This window comes from Scomber japonicus, chromosome 13 (assembly GCF_027409825.1).
Source record: "Scomber japonicus isolate fScoJap1 chromosome 13, fScoJap1.pri, whole genome shotgun sequence".
NCBI lineage: Eukaryota > Metazoa > Chordata > Actinopteri > Scombriformes > Scombridae > Scomber > Scomber japonicus.
In genome coordinates this window covers 20,628,929-20,647,893 of record NC_070590.1, presented here as the reverse complement: position 1 = coordinate 20,647,893, position 18,965 = coordinate 20,628,929, and the positions used below count along the sequence as shown (strand labels likewise).

The 18,965-nt window shown below is 39.2% G+C and overlaps 1 protein-coding gene across 3 annotated transcripts in view; it reads right to left on the bottom strand.

Annotated features, from left to right (window-relative positions):
- gria3a (glutamate receptor, ionotropic, AMPA 3a) overlaps positions 1 to 18,965 on the bottom strand; it is a 72,648-nt gene that overhangs the window by 44,131 nt on the left and 9,552 nt on the right. For all 3 annotated transcript variants that reach the window (XM_053332354.1, XM_053332351.1, XM_053332352.1), the window contains one exon: positions 9,208 to 9,447. In XM_053332354.1, coding sequence (XP_053188329.1) covers positions 9,208 to 9,447 — 240 coding nt within the window. The remainder of the gene's footprint in view (positions 1 to 9,207; positions 9,448 to 18,965) is intronic.

Genomic DNA, 18,965 nt, shown 5'->3' with positions numbered 1-18,965 from the left:
CATTAATCAATTCATTTCTGATTTAGGTAAGTAAAAAGTCAGCTCATACTAGCTTATATCAGATAAACAAAAAATAAGTCATTATGATGAAGAAATAAAACATAATTTGACTGAGGATAATTACCTTAGATAACTTCGAGATCTAATGTAGAATTTCTTACATTTCATTTTATTAGAATTTAAGTCAGAAACATAAAATGAGAAGGATTAACACCCACAGCTTGGAATTACTGCAACATCTGTTTCCTCTGCAGGTCATTCTGCACCAGCACTCAGCTGGCCAGTTTGTTCTTTCATCAGCTCACAACTGAAGTCAATTTTGGCGGCTGCTTCTCAGAGTGAAAGAGGGGAGAACAACTGTTCTCCCTGTAGATATAAGTGGTGACAGTGGGCCTGTGACTTGGTGATAATAGTTAAATGTCTTAATATCAGGCAGATAAGGGTGCCATTTGCAGTGCAACATTAATGACATTCAGAAAGAACAGTAAATTGTTGGTCTCATGTGGCAAACAAAGGATCAAATACTTCAGCTACAAGTACACTAAGAACTCTGACATTTTGTGTTTTGAGTAAAGGATAAATTCAGTAGAAATCTGACTTTATCACATTCACAGGTTATCATTTTATCATCATCAAGAAGGCAGATCATAACTAAATACACCAGAAAGGGAATAGTAGAGAGATATAGATGTGTTATTGTAAATTACATATCACCTAAGCAAAGTGAATATACTGTTTGCTGTCCTTAAAAAAGTTCTTACAAATACAACATCCATTTAAGCTACAGCTTATGTAGCTTACATTTAAGTGTAAGCGCATCACTGAGATGGCGTTCCATATTCATGCTCAAGACTACAAACACAAATACTTTGCTAGGAAATTTCACCACAGAATGCACCCAAAAAATGAAAAGATGACAGCATTTGTTAGAGCAAGCAACACAAAGCAGAGTTGGCCTGCATGTGGGATTCTCTTGAATCTACAGTATGAGCTTAGCAGCCCACACAGCACTGCCCAGGAGATCAGTATGTATTCCTCTGATATGGTGTTCTTTGCAGCTCAGAGGATTGGTTTTATAGAGCATGCCACTATTTGACAACTGGGTTCAAGCGTAAAAATAATAGCTGTAAGTTACTCACAGTCATGTATACTGCTTTGGAATCAAGCATTTTATTATTGGAGGCTGTTTTTCTTTAACCAAGTAAAACATCAGCTGAGACCTAGATTTGTATTTTCTAAATCCTGAAAGAATATTATACTTAGGATAATGTAGAATAATACATTCAGCAAAAGATTTATTCCCTTTGTGATGGACAGAGCAAGAAGAAAGAGACTGATTGAAGGTCTGCTGGCACCTAGCCATGTGTTTCTTCTTGCCTGTCTTGAGCAGCAGCTCACATGATGGCCGAGTGTGGTGTGCAGTCTCAACTGTGACTCAGTCGTCCCTCCTCCTCCCTGGAGAAGGTGACCTCTTTAAAATTCTCTCGCAGGCATCTGAACTGCGTCGTTGTCACGGGATGCCCAGAGCTGAGCACTACACCAAAGGCGAGACCCAGACAAAGCCACTGAACCTACTTCAGAGAAATCTCCCAAAAATCTCAGAGCTTATACGTGGCTCCACAAAGAAGGAATGTTTTCAGTGGGCAATGCTCACAGAGCCAGTGAAATAATAAGGATTAAAGCTGCCAAATGACAGTAAAAGGACACTTTTGAGTACAATTAGCCTAACAACGCCTACTCCCAATGCAGACCAATGCAGATAACAGCTTCCTGTTCCAAATTAGCTGAACTGCAAAGAGCCCTGCACCCCCACACCACCCACTCCTGCCAAATCCCTGATCAGAGCTAATCAAACAGATTATTTCTTATCTAATGACGGCTGCAAAGTTGCTAACAGAATGTTGAGTATTCTCCTCCTGCTTCCTTTCATCTTTTTATTTCATTAAGTAATTTGTGAACTTTTATTGCACTTAAAGATGATTCAGATTGTGAAGTCGCATAACAACATAAAGCCTTAAAGAGAGAGAGACTAACAAACACATGCAGCATACATATTTATTTGAACCACATACAAAGAAATGGAGCTGGCTGGCTCTTGCCCATCACTGAGAGCTGCACTAACTGCCTGTTCTTTTTCTGCTCTCCTATAAAAAAAACCCACCTCCATCTCTTAAGCAAATAAAAATGGCGTTTTCTCTTGGGCAAACATGGAAGCGCACATCACATCAATCTCTTTCATAATGCAAAAAGACTACTGCTGTAATGGCCTTGCCTTATCCTGAAAGCAAGTGTCGTGAAATAGATGAGAAGCAACACAGAAACGGGTGAAGGCATAAACATAGCAGTGGCTGATAAGGCAGAGGGGCTCTCTATTAGTCACCTGGCTTCTTATTCAGCCATGTAAAGTGCTAAGGTTAGAGCAGATTAGATAAGACAAGCTGGTTCTTACAGAGGAAAAGAGAGGAGGGGGGAGGGGAGGGGGGCTCTGAATTCATGAAGTATTAAAAAAAATAATAAAAAAATACATTTGGTGCATCTGACAGCACATCTGACAGCGCTTGGCCCTCTGTGCCATTTGCTGCTTTCTGACGCAGGAGAGGCACAAAGGCTTTGCTGACTCCTCTGTTCCTTCCCTCACTCTTCGCCTCCGTACAATTTCATTTTCTTTTCTATTCATTTGAAGATGCCGCTATATCTTCTCCTGCGAGCAGCTGAGACAACAATGTTGAGCCGAGGAGAGGAGAAAATCTTTTTTCTTTTTTTTAGCCGAAATAAACCTCTTGCTCCTGAGTTGATGGCGCTGTATGCTGCCTAAAGCCGGAAGGAGGGAGCAGGTATTTAAAGCGGGATAAGTGGAAGTCACACCTGGTGGTTAAAGGTCACTGATTAGATAATCAATGGTTCAAATTACTCTGTGTATTGATTTCTGTTTTTTAAGTGGCAGTATTATGAGTAGAAAGGCAGGGAAAGAAAAAGCAGTAAGCATTGATTACAGTAAACTGTGTGGCAAATGTATTTGATTAAGCTTCAGGCTGCTTATTTACAACATTTCAAGATGTTTTCAGTGTAATTCTAATTCCTCAATTTAACAAACACAAGTGAGACTACAGTGTGACTGGCTGTGTCTACAGTATTTTCATTTCTAATGCTAAGAAAAGCTGCAGCAGGATGGCACAGGCAACATTCCTATCATAAACACACACACACACACACACACAAACACAATGTATTGTCACACTGTCAATCTCACTTAGCCACGCTCAGATACATCTCTATACATCTTGGAATAAGGTGTTTTTCCACCTCTTGCTCTTCTTAAGGTCATTGCAGTAATGGGTGAAAAGAGATCTCTGCGACTTGATGCAATAATGCCTCATGGCAAATGCTACAGCCATCAAAGTGTACAGTAATCCCAAACGGCAGGCATTTGATACTGTGCTACAGATTATCATATAGCCTCCTGATGACCACACTGTATATCAGGGTGATTGATGATGCACAGATAACAAATTAAAAGAAAGAACAATACTATGTGTCCTTATAAGTACAGTTGCACAATATGATGATCTCTATATTGTAAGAGACTATGCATTTAGCAATCATTTATACTATTTGCACTGTTATGGCAATATTGGATTTTGTTATATGATTTTTGCATGAATTTGATGAAGTACTTTGATTTCCCATGTATTTAATTTGCTGCAATAGCCAAAAACAGCTTAATTTATCTTACTATATGATACATGTCAATATTGTAATATAACATAAAATTATGTTGTCACTGTTAATTTTATCTATATTTCCCGCCACAAGCCACTGCTACTAGAACGCCACCACAGGGATGAACACAATTCATGCAAAAGATATTTCCTTATAAGGTGTTTTGATGATGATTGCTGCTCCAAAATACGATATCTTTTTTCAATCCTTTAATTTGTCATCCATTTGTACTTTAACTCTAACAGTATAATGATGTAGTACTAATAGGAGAGTACAAGAAAGATTCATAAAAGAAGAAATGAGACAGAGCTTACAGTACTGAAGGTTGGAGAGAGCTATGAAGGATAGGAACTGTCCAAGGTCCTGAAACACTGAGATGAGAGCTCATTCATGCTAACTACACTGTGCTGCTAATCACTTTAAAGGACAGGTTCACAATTTTTTTAAGTCAGTCTTGAAACAACAGTCAGGTGGCCATATGAACACAGAGATATTTTCCTCGCTGTAATTATTCCTCCTGTTCATACTGGCTGTTAAAAGATCCCCTTCAAATGTGCTCTCAATGACGAATGGGCAGAGAGCAGAAAGGTGGCATCATTCTGGGAAAACATTCACGTAATGTACATATTCTATCCACTGTTGTTGGGTTTAGCAATGCATACACAGATTGTTGCAGTAGTGGCTTTGTTAACATATGTTGGAGGACTGAGTTGGTTACGCAGAGATGCTCATACTATCTGTAATGACACCAAGCATTGCAGTTCCCCTTTTCAAGCAAAGAACAAAGATTTTCAAAGTGAGGCAACTGTTTAAAGTTATATAATGTGTCACTGAAGGTTGCTGTACCTACACTAGTGTGCAATGCTAAGACTGTCAGTTAATCTGTTCAATAGAGAAGATGTGTTTTTTTCATATTTGAAGGACAGAATGTCTATAACTAGCATCACTGCTCATTTAATATTGTGCTTCATGGTGGTCTGGGTCTACAATTTGCAGCTGATCCATGCTGAGAAATAAAATTTTAAACTTCCCAGGCTGGAAAACTCCAGAAAGTATTTGGTATTCTACATAAATAATTCCCAAGTATCATTTAGTCGATACAATGAGCTCAGTACTGCAGTATGAAGCAGAAAGTCTGCAGCTTACATGTTGTTTGATGTTGTGTTCAGGCTGCTCAGCCTCTGCATGCGTGGATGTGCATGGATCAATTGGGTGTGCTTGATAACTGAGGAGGTTAGGTTCATGCAGAAATATTTAGAGACAGTCAACGCCTCAGCTGTATCTTCTCAGTGGATGCACACCGCCCTTTGAGGTTTTCACCAATAAGGTCATTGCACACACACACACACACACACACACACACACACACACACACACATGCAGTACCTTCACTACCTTTCCAAACGCACTCCATTCCCAGCTGTAAATCTAAAAGCAATCTGATTCCAAGGGAGAATCTAAAATTCGGTCAACATTGACTCAGAGAGGATTCTCAAAACCATGGAGTCACATAAATATATTCTGTGTAAGAAAACAAAAGAAAGAATGCACTACTCTCTTTTGAGTTTATTAAATTTGACATGGTCCTGCCAAAACTCACAGATTGAAAAAAAATAAACAGTGCCAGTCTTGTGCTTTCTCATCTGCATCTCTTTGTTTTTCCAGGATCCTTTGACACCGTAGGAAAGCATCCGTCATTTCTGACTTGGCTATTCTGTTACATGTGTGTCCCAGTTGTGCTCTCTAGTGCTCTTTCTATGTTCTCTACGTGGTATAATAGAGTCCTTAAATGGAGGGAAAACAGCTTGCTTGAAGCATAGGGCCTTGATTGATGAATCTCTGCCTCAATCCCAATATTAGGCCCTGGGAGGAAAACACTGTTTACCCAGAGACAGGGGCGGGGGTCAAGGCCTATTGATATATGTCTATCTGGAAGTGAAGGTGCAGTTAGGTGTTCACGGAGTGGAACAGCTGCTTTCTGCCATTCGGCCTCTCTTTGTCTGTCTCTCTCTCCCACTCTCTGTTAATGAGCCCGTGTGCCTGACTGCTGAGTGCAGCTCTTTAGCAGTGTGCAATTAATCAGACGTTTCCTTGCAGAGACGAAACCAACCAGACATTCAGCAGCAGGGCAGTGTGATTACACACTGAATGCAAATTCTCCACCATCCTGACCATCCCCATTCGTCAGAGAGGCAGGAAAATGCAGGAAAAATCTGCAATTAAGGTTGTTAGATTGTTGTCCTTTGTCTTGATGGCAACAAATACAAATTAAGATCTAGTTTGCATTATGCAACATCTATGAATGAAGAAAATACATTAGACAGTGGGGATGTGATTTCACAGTTAGATCCCAATATGTTAAATGCTAAATATAAGTATATAGTTGACAATGACAATGTAATATTGTAGGCATTACACTTTAGGACCAGAACAACAGCAGCAAACCGAATAATAAGTATCCATTACTGCCATAGTCAAAACCCCTAGAGGTCATCATCAAGGAGAGGACTAGGACAGAGGTGCAGACTGTAATGCAATACAATACTCTCCCAAAGTATCAGAGGAAGGAAGGAAGAACATGCTGAACCTCTCTTAATATTTCTGTAATGAAACAAAGATTCTCAAAATCACCCCCAAGACACACATTAGAGGAAGTGATTCTATCTGCTGAGACACTAATGTCTTGTGGAGATGTTTTTTGATTTTATATTTTACAACACAAGTTGGATGGTGCAATCTTCGTTTTCTCAGAGCTCAGCTCTAGAAGTCATTAAAAGACCTCAAAGCACTTAGACTTTGCTTGTTGGTTTTCCTTGGTTAAACTAGCTATTTAGCAGGATTACCAAAACACATTTTTATACAGTGTGTTGTGCTTTTGTGATTTTTTTTGTAAAATAAAGGTTTTGTTAATAACTGAAATACTATATGTTTTAATTCTGTATCAAAACTGGTATTTTGTTTAAAAAAAAGAATGCTCTACAAAGTCTATAAAAGACATGAAAGGCATACTATGGTAAGTATGTGCAGGAAATTAACAAAACATAAAAAGACCTGGTGTGGTCCTACTCTCAGTGACCAGCTGGTAATGCCCAGATGTTCCTCGGTTCAGGAGGTCTTTTCTGCCAGCAGCCATTAGGCTGTTTAATGAGGACATTTCATGGCCAGTGCGTCCAGGATAAAAAGGTGATGTTGCACTGCAGCAGATAAACATGACTTTAATGGCCCACGTGAGTAAAGGTGTAAAAGAAAGTCAGTTTTGTTTTTTTCTGCTTCTCTTCAATCTGTGTTTTTGTGCTTCTTCAGTTTCCCCTTTTGTATCAATGATGTTCATCAAACGATCAGTTCTTCTAATGAGATGTGGGCTGCACAAAACAGTAGCAGACTTCTGTAAAAAAGCCGCTGTGGGAAACAAACTCCACTCATTATTTAGGAATCATTATTGATATGTCAACTGAAACAGTTCAGATCAGTACAATACTGCTGTCACACAGAGGCATCTCCGACATGAAAGAGCAGCTGAACCTATTTGATGTCGATACCATTTCCAATTTGAAATACATATTGAAAATTAAATGTGCTGTTCGTGCACAAGTACATTAAGTGGTATCTCTGGATATTTTATTTTCTATTACAGTCAAAATCCCATCATACAGATACAGTTTTGATGGTAGCTATGCCTTCAGGCTATCATAAAGAAATCCCTCTTATGGTGTGTGATGAAAGGGAAGACTGAGTCCACTTCCCTAACATCTACAACGAGGGATCGACAGTTTTCATTTTAATGATTTTTCCAATTTCAAGCTGACTTTAAGACGCTCTTGCTTTCTTAATAATGAACATTCTGTACAGATGTTTCTTAAGGGACAGACATTACACATTATTGTAAAATGCATCTGCAGCATATTACTGTCATACTCTCCCAAAAACTCAGCACACACTCACATAAGCATCTCTTTGGTGCTTGTTCTTCTCCTATCCTAAATAGAGCCCTTTCCCTATAATGAAGATTAAACTGACATTTGGATGAGTGGTGGCTGTATTGCTCCAGAGCCCTGACAGGGAGGAGCAGGCTGGGACTGGCAGCCAAAATAGGATGGCTAACTAGCCTCTCAACAAACACAAGCTGTGCAGCATGTGGGAATCCATCCTAAACTACAGTGTTTACACTGTGTCTCACTGTGGAAAATGGCTGAGTGTTACAGATGGTGGCCCATCAGTCTCGGCACAGCAGGTGAAAGAGGCCAAAAAAGTCAAGCAGAGCTTTAAGGGCCACATCAGGATGCACTTTTGGGAAGGTTGATTGCAGCCAGGTGACGCTATAAACTCCTTAATCATTTTTACTCAAGCACGCCAGCCAACCAATTATCAGCTTCTGCAGTCTGCCACAGAAATACAGATACATTCTGGTCAGATCAATGAAACCCGAGGTCCCCGCAAATTTAAGGGAAATAACAACCTCCTTAATGCCTCTGAACATAAACATCACAATTACAGAAGTGTCGCTGTTTGTTATGTGAGTAGAAAAGGGTGTCGAGAAGCTTTAAGATGAATATAAATTTGGTTGAAATATTGCCAAAATAAGTACTAAACTTCAGAAATGCACAAAATGGCTCTGTGAGAGTCTGTTTCATGACTGAGAGGTAGATTAGACACCCACCTGAAATGGAGATATATAAAGTGAGGCGGGGGAAGCAAAAAAAAGAGTGCTCTCGTCCTAGAAATGCTCTATGTCAGTTTAAAAATACTTGGAATGCACAGTTCTGAACAATTTGGCACATTTACCAGCAGCGACTGCACCCAGAAAATTTATACTAAACTCAACTGACACATTTGAAATACAATATATAACATGACTCAGATGCACATATGACATGCAGTATATTTTTGTTGCTACAAACAGTCCATGGCTCACTTGCAGTCCAAAAATCTACACAGACAGATTGTTGTGTTCTACAGATGCTGACCCTCAGAGGACTACCAAGTCTGTAAATAGTTGGCCTACATGAGTGGAGCGGGGAGCTATGGAGCAGAGTTAGAGTTAGAGTATGTTGTGCTCTGTCTTTATATAATCCAATTAGAGCTAAATGATAATCAAAGAGTGCTGAGGATTAGAGGCTCAGGCGGCTGGAGTCGTACTACGGTAGCAGATAGGCAGCACCTGTGAATGACTCATTCCTCGGAAGCAAGAAGCTATTGAATGCCTCTGAACAGCATTCAGCCACATAGTGAAGCAATTTAGGATCATTACTGGCAAAGATTAAAATGTATCAGACTACTCAGAATAAGGATTGGGGATGAGGGATTTACATATTAAAGACTGATCATATACACTGTATAATAACTGTATGAGCTTTCTTGAGCAATCAGATGTTCTGCACCACTCATTTGTCTTCTGCTGAAGGTTGGTTTATGGTGTTTGCATAGGTGTGTGTGTGTGTGTGTGTGTGTGTGTGTGTGTGTTTTACTTTCACAGAGGGCTGCTCTTACCTCTGTCAGTGTCGTAAAGGTAGACAAACTTCTCCCACTTATAATGGTCCAGGAGACTGAGAACAGCTCCTCGCAAACCAGGCCTCATCTGGATGACAAACTGCACGTCAGCGTCGATGGGGAAGCTGGGTGTAATGAAGGAGGTGTGCAGCGCCCCGCAGAAGGAGGTCAGCGTGTTCATGGACTTTCTGTCGTAGAAGCCGAAGATGGCGTAAACTCCCCGGGAGAACTGAGAGCAGACTGGAGACAAACACAGGTTCATAAACAATTATATACGATAGGATCTTCCTTCAATCAAAACAAAGTTGAGGTTCCAATTTCATAAAAGACTGAAAGTTAAAATTGACAAATGTAGGGGGTAAAAAAGTTGAACATAAGGTTGGCATGGGAGTGAATTCGTGATGGCATTAATCTTCTGAGTGAGGCAGTGGCTATCTGGATAAATGGGTGCCATGTGGGATGTCCGCTCCCTATGGCCATGCTCTGCTGCCCAGTGCCCTTCAGTTCTCCTTGGTCTAAATGCAACTGCTTGGGTAATCAACTAGAAATAATGGGGAAATCAGTACACTGGCCACAGACTCTTAATGGACAAATACCCTGAAACACGAGCATGCAAATGTGCAAGCGCTCGGCTGTGCCGCAGTATAAAAGATTTATAACAAAATCCTATCTGCTGCCATCTGCGGGCCTGTGGAAATGAGCTCCGGCTATAACACAGTGCAGACACTTGGTCTTACAAGGCGTTACATTTCATTTTATTTGTACATATTAAATGCCTTAATAACTCCAAGCATAACTGAATCAGGGATATCACCCTTGTCTTAATGTTAGCAATAACTGAAGCAAATGCTGGTCAACCCAATAGAGCTGCTATGATATTTCTGACCCTCTGCTAAACAGAGATCACAACACTGCTCACTGCAAGTAGTCAGTGTGGTATTATTAATGGTATTATTGTCTATCTGGGTTTAATGAGGTGCCCTTTTGCAGAATCTGCAGGCTTAAATCCAGTTACTCTAAGGGAAGTTCATCCTGGAACATACTGTGTTAATTTCTAGCAAATATTGAGGCAACATATTAGCTACAAGGAAATACACTTAACATTAATGTACTTTAGACACAATTGGCTAATGAAACAACAGTCTACAGCAATGCTATTGGGTGTGTACGGCTGCACTTAAACACAATTGTTCTTTGAGCTTAATGCTAATGTCAGCATGCTAACATGCCCACAATGACAATACTAACATGCTGATAGCAGGTACAGTGTTTACCATATAAACCTTCTTAGTTCAGCGTGTTAGCATGTTAACATTTGCTAATTACTATTAAACACAAAGTGCAGTTGAGGCTGATGAGAATGTCGTCAGTTTTGTAGGTATGTAGTCATGTATGAATGTGTGTACTAAATGTCATGGTAATCCATAGTTGCTGAGGCATTTCATTCAATACCACAAACGTGAACCTCATGAGGTAAAGTCATGTGATCACCAAAATCACTGGGGTAGATCATTTGGGAACATTGTATATATTCGTACAAATTTTCATGCCAATCCGTCCAGCAGATGTGGAAATATTGTACTGGATAAGTGAAAACTAGTTCTGAATGCTAGTGTCTAACAATTGTTAGTCTTATGATTCAACCTCTGCATTTGCGTCCGTATGTAATTTCTTGGTAACTCATTTTTCACTCATATTTCAGACCAAAGTTGGGGGGTTTGCTAACCACAGACACCTTCCACTACCATAGATGAAAAGCAAGTAAGACGACAACCATTCACTCGCCTACACATCTTTGAAAGGCCAAGGTGACACTGGTGTAAGAACTACACAAGCACAGGCATCCACATAAATAAGACAGCTCCAACTGCTTGGTTTCACTGACAGAAGATAATGCTGTAATCAAGGGCACAATCTTCCAGGGATTGTTGAACCATTTTTATATATATTTCAAGGACAATTTTTGAGCTTAATTTCAAGGTCACTATGGGTGCTTTCCTGAATGGTTAAATAAACATCAGCCTTCAAAAACAGAAAAATGTCAGAGCAGATGATTATCACATTTCAGTGTTTGATTCAGTATGCTTCACAGTTTCTCCTTTCTGGATAACATTATTTACTGTAACACTACACCAATCCTCCTTTAATCATAGATTTGTAAATTTCTTCTGCAACAGGCAATATTCAGCTCATGTCTCACATGGAGAAATTAAGGCAGCCATAAAAATTAACACCTCAGAGCTCATTCAACCAAGTTCCTTCTCAAAATGGCAGCTTTTGTTTGTCATGGTTAAATAGGCAGCCTGTTCTCCTAAAGGACTAATAAAATCATATATGTGGGCTCATGAAACTGTAGAACACTCCTAAACTACAGTAAAATCCCAATCATGGTCAGCAATGAAGATATGCATCATTTACTTTATTACAAGGAGGAAGTGAAGCTCTTTTTTTGGCAGTGCAGGCTCTGTGCATTTGTGTTCAGAATACTAATACATGCTATATCTGCATGATTAACATCCAAAAAATCCACTTCTCCTCACAGCTTCACCCAACACATCTGTCTGTCACTGTTGTCACTACTTCTGCTTTTCAGCTCAGATACTGTTGCTTTCTTCTCTTCCTGACCCTCCATTTCTCTGCTTCCTCTTCAGCTCTCACCACCTCGTTAAACTTAACAGGTAGAAGCAGCAGCAAGAAGCAACGCTGTCATAAAGAAAGTCAAGGCAGCTTTTGAGGGTCTCTGCTGTAGACGACTGAGGAATCCTAAAACTCGCTGACGTGAACCTGTAGTGTGTGTGCACTGCAGAGACGAGCCTACAAAGTGAATTCTTAAAGCTCCATTGCTGGGGAGGAATAGAGAGGAGCTGCTGTCCTTGCCTGAAGAAGGAACACCGCACGCAGCGAGGAAATCAAACTTTATGCATATAAAAAAAAAATAGAATGAGAAAAGGGTTAGAGGAGTCACACTGAGAAGCGGAGGTGAACTTTCTCAGACTGACTGACTCACTGCTAGGAGCCTTGAGGTAAAAAGGGATTGGATACTGCACTTGGACAAAGTGAGGACAATGGCTTCACTTTTTGTGACGATAACAAATAACCTGTTTATGAATGCACGCAGCTGCCTGGTGGGAAGTTATTTTTCTACTGCTGTCTGAAGAAAAGTGCCTCTAGCGATGCACAAAGAAAAGAGAGCAGCAGGACTTCAGTTTGGTTTCCTGAGGGAGAGGGAGAATGCATTGCTCTCAGCCACATGGGGATACCAGTCCATTCCTGTGCAGGGGTCACATGTTTGGTGAGAAAGGAAGGCAGAGGACACAGCACAAACATGCAGCAGCTGTCCCAAAATGACCACTTTATAAAGGATGGGGTCAAAAAGAAGACTAGTTCTATTATTATATCAACAGAAGATACAGACAGTTCTTTGAAGATATTCCTGACTTTAAGCATAACAAAGACCATTCATGTAGACATATATACACTATATTAACTGTATTAGGTAAAGTATCTTTCCTTCTTTCCCGCAATTGCAATCAAAAACATCTGAGTATAATAACAGGGACAGTGTGATGCCTGTCCCTCAGGATGTTTTGTGCAGATCAGTTACTTTAGAGATACTGCATGAATCTGAGCATCTGAACACCAGATAGCCCAACACCTTTGTCAACAAAGAGTCCATAAGAAATGTAAGGAAACTCATGTTAGTTGTGAATTAGATACCCTTCAGGCAGATAATAAAGAAAATCCTCTAGTTGGAATAATAACTTGTATATGACTTGTTTTTTCCACAAAAGATGTTCTGTGTTAAAAAAACAATAAAATTGCATCGTATCTTTCTATCTTATTAAAAATCCAGAATCTATGAATATGCAGTTCCATTTAATTGCATAAAATAAAGTCCCCCTCCACTCAAAAATGTGTTTTTTTTCTCGTTCCTACAGTTAGATGAGCTTCACCGTGCAGAATGATGTATGTGCAGAGTCTGACACTAAAAGGCTGTTTTCATATTCACCTGTTGAAAGTGGGAAGTTTCTCAAGCTCATTGAAAGTCTGACTTTTAAAGGTTGAACCTATGAACATGATTTCTAACATCACAACTGATTTGGAGGCAAATCCTGGTCTAATATTCAACTTAAACAATAGTGATGTGGAAACTTGAAGACTCCAGTGCATTGCACTGAGAAATAGATTACAGTGAAGTAGGAGAAATGTCATACCCAACAGTAATTAAACCTTTGAAATGGACATACTTGCATATTCATGGATTATCAGACACATTATTAAAAAAAGTATTATTATTTAAATATCTTAAAACATGTTTGACACAAGCTGTCTCCTACTTCACAGAAAAATCATGTCAGAGTGAATGTGCACTGGAGGTTGACTTGTGTAAATTGTACACTGGACCTCAATTGGCTTCAGTCTAGTTCTAATGTCACAAATACTGCTTGTAGATGCATCCCTTAAAGATTTTCTGTGAGCATAGAGAAACTTTCCTCTTTCAGCAGATGAATGTGAAAACCGTCTTCTCGCATCAAACTCTGCACATACATCATTCTGCTCAGTGAAGCTCAAACATCCAACTGAAAGAAAAAGAAGAAAAACACATATTTGACTGGAGGATGGTTTTAAGCCTGTGAAAGCATGAGAAAAATCTATTTTATATAACTTTTAAAATCATTCAATATTCATTCTAAGATGGTTTCAGAATAATTTCTACTATGACTTCATCACAGTTTCAAATTGATTATGTAATGATTTATATATCATCTGTGTATTCATCAAGCAGCTCATGCAGACCTCACGCTACACACACTGGTTCTTACATCATCAACCCCCCATGTTACATAGGGAGTTACATAAAATGCCAAATGTACAAATGTGGGAACAAATGTGATGTATAAATTCAGGCCTTTTCATGACACACTGAGTGTCTTTCACTTAAGCCAATTCACTAGACTACTTTATTATTTCTGTCAAACCAACAATATCAACATACAGTACTGAATTAATATCTACATGTTATATCAAGACAGATAGAAATTGTTGAGTCACAAAACAAATCAAGCACTGTTATGCACTTACTGAACTGGAATGGTATTTAAAACAAGTCTCCGAAACTAAAAGTCATCAAGATCTCTTTCCACTTATGTTTGAAAGGAGATGATCAAATGAGACAGCATTACAAGGCTTGACAGACGATGCCAATAAATCTTATAAATGTGCTGACTGACAGACACTCAGCGGTTTCAGTGTTTCCTCGTAGTAACGAGATGGACAGCTGAGCAGTGCCATCTCCCGAATGATAATTCACAGAGCCAACAGCCAACGTGCCTCTCCTGATGTTCCAGGTAACAGGCATCCTTTGCATTCTGTCAGCAGCTGTTTAGTGTGTCAGCTCGACAAGATGTTCAGGGATGTTGTGGGAATATCTCAGGACTCTGCTGACACCTGAGTGAGAACACTCCACTGGGTCGCAGGTATTTCCAAACATTATCAGTGTGAATAGTTGTACTCAGCTAACAATTAGAGTTCATTAAATTCCACTTTTACAAAGAAACAGAGGGGCTCAAGCCCTCCAGGCATGCTCTGGGCAGCATACAATGAGGCAAATAATCACCTACTTATTGCATCAGAGCCCGACCAATATATCGGTCAGCCACTGTTATTAGCTGATATTGGCCTATCACAGATATATCAGCATCAGTGTCCATGCTGTCTAATGCCAATATTTTTTAAAGCTATATAAGCAGCATTCCATGTATATTAAATCCTTTTTCTCACCTCAACTTTAATATATACATACTTATGTTTGTTTTTGGCCTGTGTTATTTATTTATATAATCATTAAATACCCAGTGAAGTTTACTACATTTTATACAATTTATAAAATGTATACAGTTTATTGTTAAACTGTAAAATATCATCTTTGTCACAAGTGTTTAACAATCATTGCAAAAAATGTGTGTGTTATATTCTGTACATATAAGAATATTACCCAATAAATCAGAATCAGAATTTCTTTACTCCCTAATTTCGGTATCAGCAATGGCCCCAAAATAACCATAGTGTTCATACACAATAATTATACTAAATTGTGTGTTTAGAAAGCGAGAGCCAAACCTATTCAACAAGGATTTCTTACAGCTCATAATGCAGAAGAAGCTAAACAATTTTCAACCATGCAAAGTATCTTTTATGTTTTTATTCAATTAATGCCCCAAGGGTAACTTTTTAATGCAATGTGCACAGGTGCTCTATTTATAGGCAAAGCTTCAGCAGAAAGATATGAAAAGGTAATTCAATTTTCCTCAATACTGATGGCAAGGATATGCATGAATAAAAGGTCTAGACACATACATATTTAAGGTCACTGAGGACCAAAGCTCTAAATTAAACTGAAAGTCCTCCATAGAACTGTAATTGGTTGTGCAAAATCTTTGATACTCTAAAAAAATATGTCAGCATGTCATTATCATTGCAACTGGTCACAAGTTTTTGGATGAATAAATCTCATTTCCATGGATATCTTCAGGCCTTCAACCATTTTTAACCATATTAACTTAATTGGAGGATATTACCTGATGTAGAACCAACCTTAAATTATTCTCATTTCCATGTTTGAAAATGCATCATAGTTGTCACATCTGAAACAGAAACTGAGACGATATTCTCTAAAGCAGAATCTTGATGAGCCTCAAATGAAATGGTAAGTGAATTTTGTAAAGTTTATATTATGTCTAATTTATGCCTCCTGCCACCCGAGGAGGCAAAGTATCAGGTCAACACTGCTCAGTTACTACAAGGCTGCTGTGTTATTCATGCTTCTATTGTGTCCACCCTATGTGCATAGTGGCTTTAGGTGAGTAAATATATCTAGAATGTAAAATACTGCAGGGAGGCAAATGCTTACAATTACCTCAAACTTGTTATATAAAAACTTTCTGACAATATTACCAACATTGTGTTATAAGGCTTGTTAAGAACAGTTTGTTAATTTTTGCCATGAAATCACAGTAAATGTTTGTTTGGAGATAAAATATCTAACTGAAGGCAAAGTGCGCACAGTTTAAATGATCTGTGTGTTTTGACATTTACATTAAGTGTTTCATATTCGTGTCCGCATTACAGCCTGCATTGTTGTGCAATTCGTCTCAGTTGACCAACCACGGAGATAGCAGAGGGCATATAGGGACTGAATCCTGAGTAGGTGTTTCTCCTCAGGCAGTGTGGTTGCATGTTGGCTGGAATTCCCTCTCTACAGATTATAGCTTTGTAAAAGCACATATTTTCTTCCAGTGGGTTACCCCCTGCAGATACTCGTTATACCCAAAGAGCGGGGCAACACACGCTGGATTAGCCCTAATCTGAGAAATACAACTGGATACAACCCACATGCTAAAACAACATGACAGAAGGAAATCTACAGCAGCAGTGCACAGACGAGGCCTGTGGCTATTGGAGTCTTGTATGGAAGAATACACTTTAATATTTCAGTGCACCGCAGTAAAGCGCTGCTAACACTCCACCTACACATGCTTTGCATATACTGCAAAAAACATTTTCCAAGGACCACTATTAGGAGGAGATGGAGGAATATAACACAGTCGGTTAGAGAAGGGCTGCAATGCTCTGCAGAAAATAATCGAATGTGGATGAACATCAAACATATTTCCATCAAGAAAACATACAGGCTTGTGAGTTAAGTGGAGAATTAAACAACTGTGTGCATAACAGTTTGGTGACAACTAAATTGACTCAATAAAATATTAAAGTTAATTATAATTAGGCCTTTCCACAATTGCTAAACTCTAATTTTGGTGCTCACTATTGTAAAATATCACAGAAGTCTCACTAAAGATTGAGAATTGACTAAATAAAGACAATAAAGTATCATATATGAATATAAACTAAGGAGGCTTTAATTGTTCCTCATTTCAAGTGAACTTAAAACACCAAACCATCGAAGCTGCTCCTTTACATTCCTCAACTCATGATCAAGTATGGAGCATGTGAAACTTTTCCAGATTAATGAATGCAACTCCTCTAAATTATTCACTGGCCCAATGGCGTCTTTCCTTTTCTTTCATATTAATCTGTGTCGTTCTGGGTTTGTTGTCCCTGGATAATCTCAGGTAACGTTTAGTGAATAACAATAGCAGGGCTTTTTCAGAGGCGGGCATGCTGAAGGACGTTGTGTAAGACTGCAACAAAGTGATGCAGCTGTACTGTAGCTTGTCAGTAGTGATCACCGTCGCTGCGTTACACCACTGACATGTAAGCACATTCTGATGCACAGGATGAAAGACTAACTGCATATCTCCAGTGGCTTGCCCCCAAAACCTATTCAGTACAGTTCCGCCATTTTACAGCATTATGACCAGTTATGCCATGAGTGAAAACACTGACTGCTGACCTAGTGAGGGGGGGGGGGGGGGGGTGAGAGATTCACTTTGAGGAAAAGTAAGAAATAAGACACTTTCTTGTGGTAGCTGTGTGCGTGTTTGGCCAAATACATGTAGCTTTTTGCACATGATAGGCAGCTTCTATTGTAGTTAAAGCCATTTATTCAGCATTATTATGCCCTGTAATAAAAGGAAGCAAAAGGCATTTATGCTGCATGATGACCTATGAGTGTCATCTTGCCTGGCAGCAAAACTCCCTTAAAGCACTTATTAAACTAAGGGTCAAACAATGTATCTATGTCAGTGAAAGTATCATTTAGAAAACAGCCTAGCCTGCAACTTAAATTGCTCTTTAGCTGGGTTAAATTATTCCAAAGACGTTCTGAACGCTTTTATGTATTCAGTCATGCTTCCCAATGAGAGCAGCATGACAAATCTGAGGATGAGTGCTTGTCAACTTGGGGCAGGTCATCCAAACTGACAGGACTCTGGCTGCAGTAGCAGTAACTCAGATATTTTTATCAGTGCATCGTGATAACAGGACACGCTTTTGGGTAAGTGTCTTTCTCTCTGTTCAAGGGCTCCTAAATCCAGAGAGATCCATTTAAAGCTTTCAAATGTAGCACAAGCTTACCCAAGGTCTGATCTTCCAAATATTCTCAGTAAGCGAGTGAGTGGCGGTGAATATGTTTTTCATGTTGGACAAGTTTGGATAATTGAATTCAGACTTGTAACGGTGTTGCTTTAAAGCCGAGTGTGGACTGTTTTCCCCACCTGATTATCTGTGACCTCGCTCTGGTGGTGCTACTACATAAAAAATGAAATGGTCTCAATAATCCTTTATTCTATGTAGCCACATTTATCACACCGGCCAAAGAGTGCGGATTAAGAGGAAAACTAACTATCATGCAGAATGCTCAACCCCAGGCCAAACAATTTGACAACCTCGTCTCTGGTGCATCATGCATCATTCATGACTTGTCAGTTTAAATGAGTTCTCAGAGTCATGACGGATCCAAGGTTGTTATGTATTGTTTGGTTACACTTCAGCTTGTTTGTTTAGCTACAGCAACTAAAGCAAAAATTATGTACAGCGTTGCCAAATTGACATTTACCTTTAGATATCACAACACTGTAATGATCCAACTGCTGAAACCTCACCGCTTCTGAAATGATGGCTGCATGTGAGCTGTTGCATAAATACTTAAAGGATCTATTAAATACTACATTATGATCAGAGGATATAATTCAGTGTACATGCTATCAACTAGGATTTCACATTCCTGTCTAACACTACTTTGCTAAAGACACATTTTAGCATTAGACTGTTAAAAATACACATTGGATTCACCAATG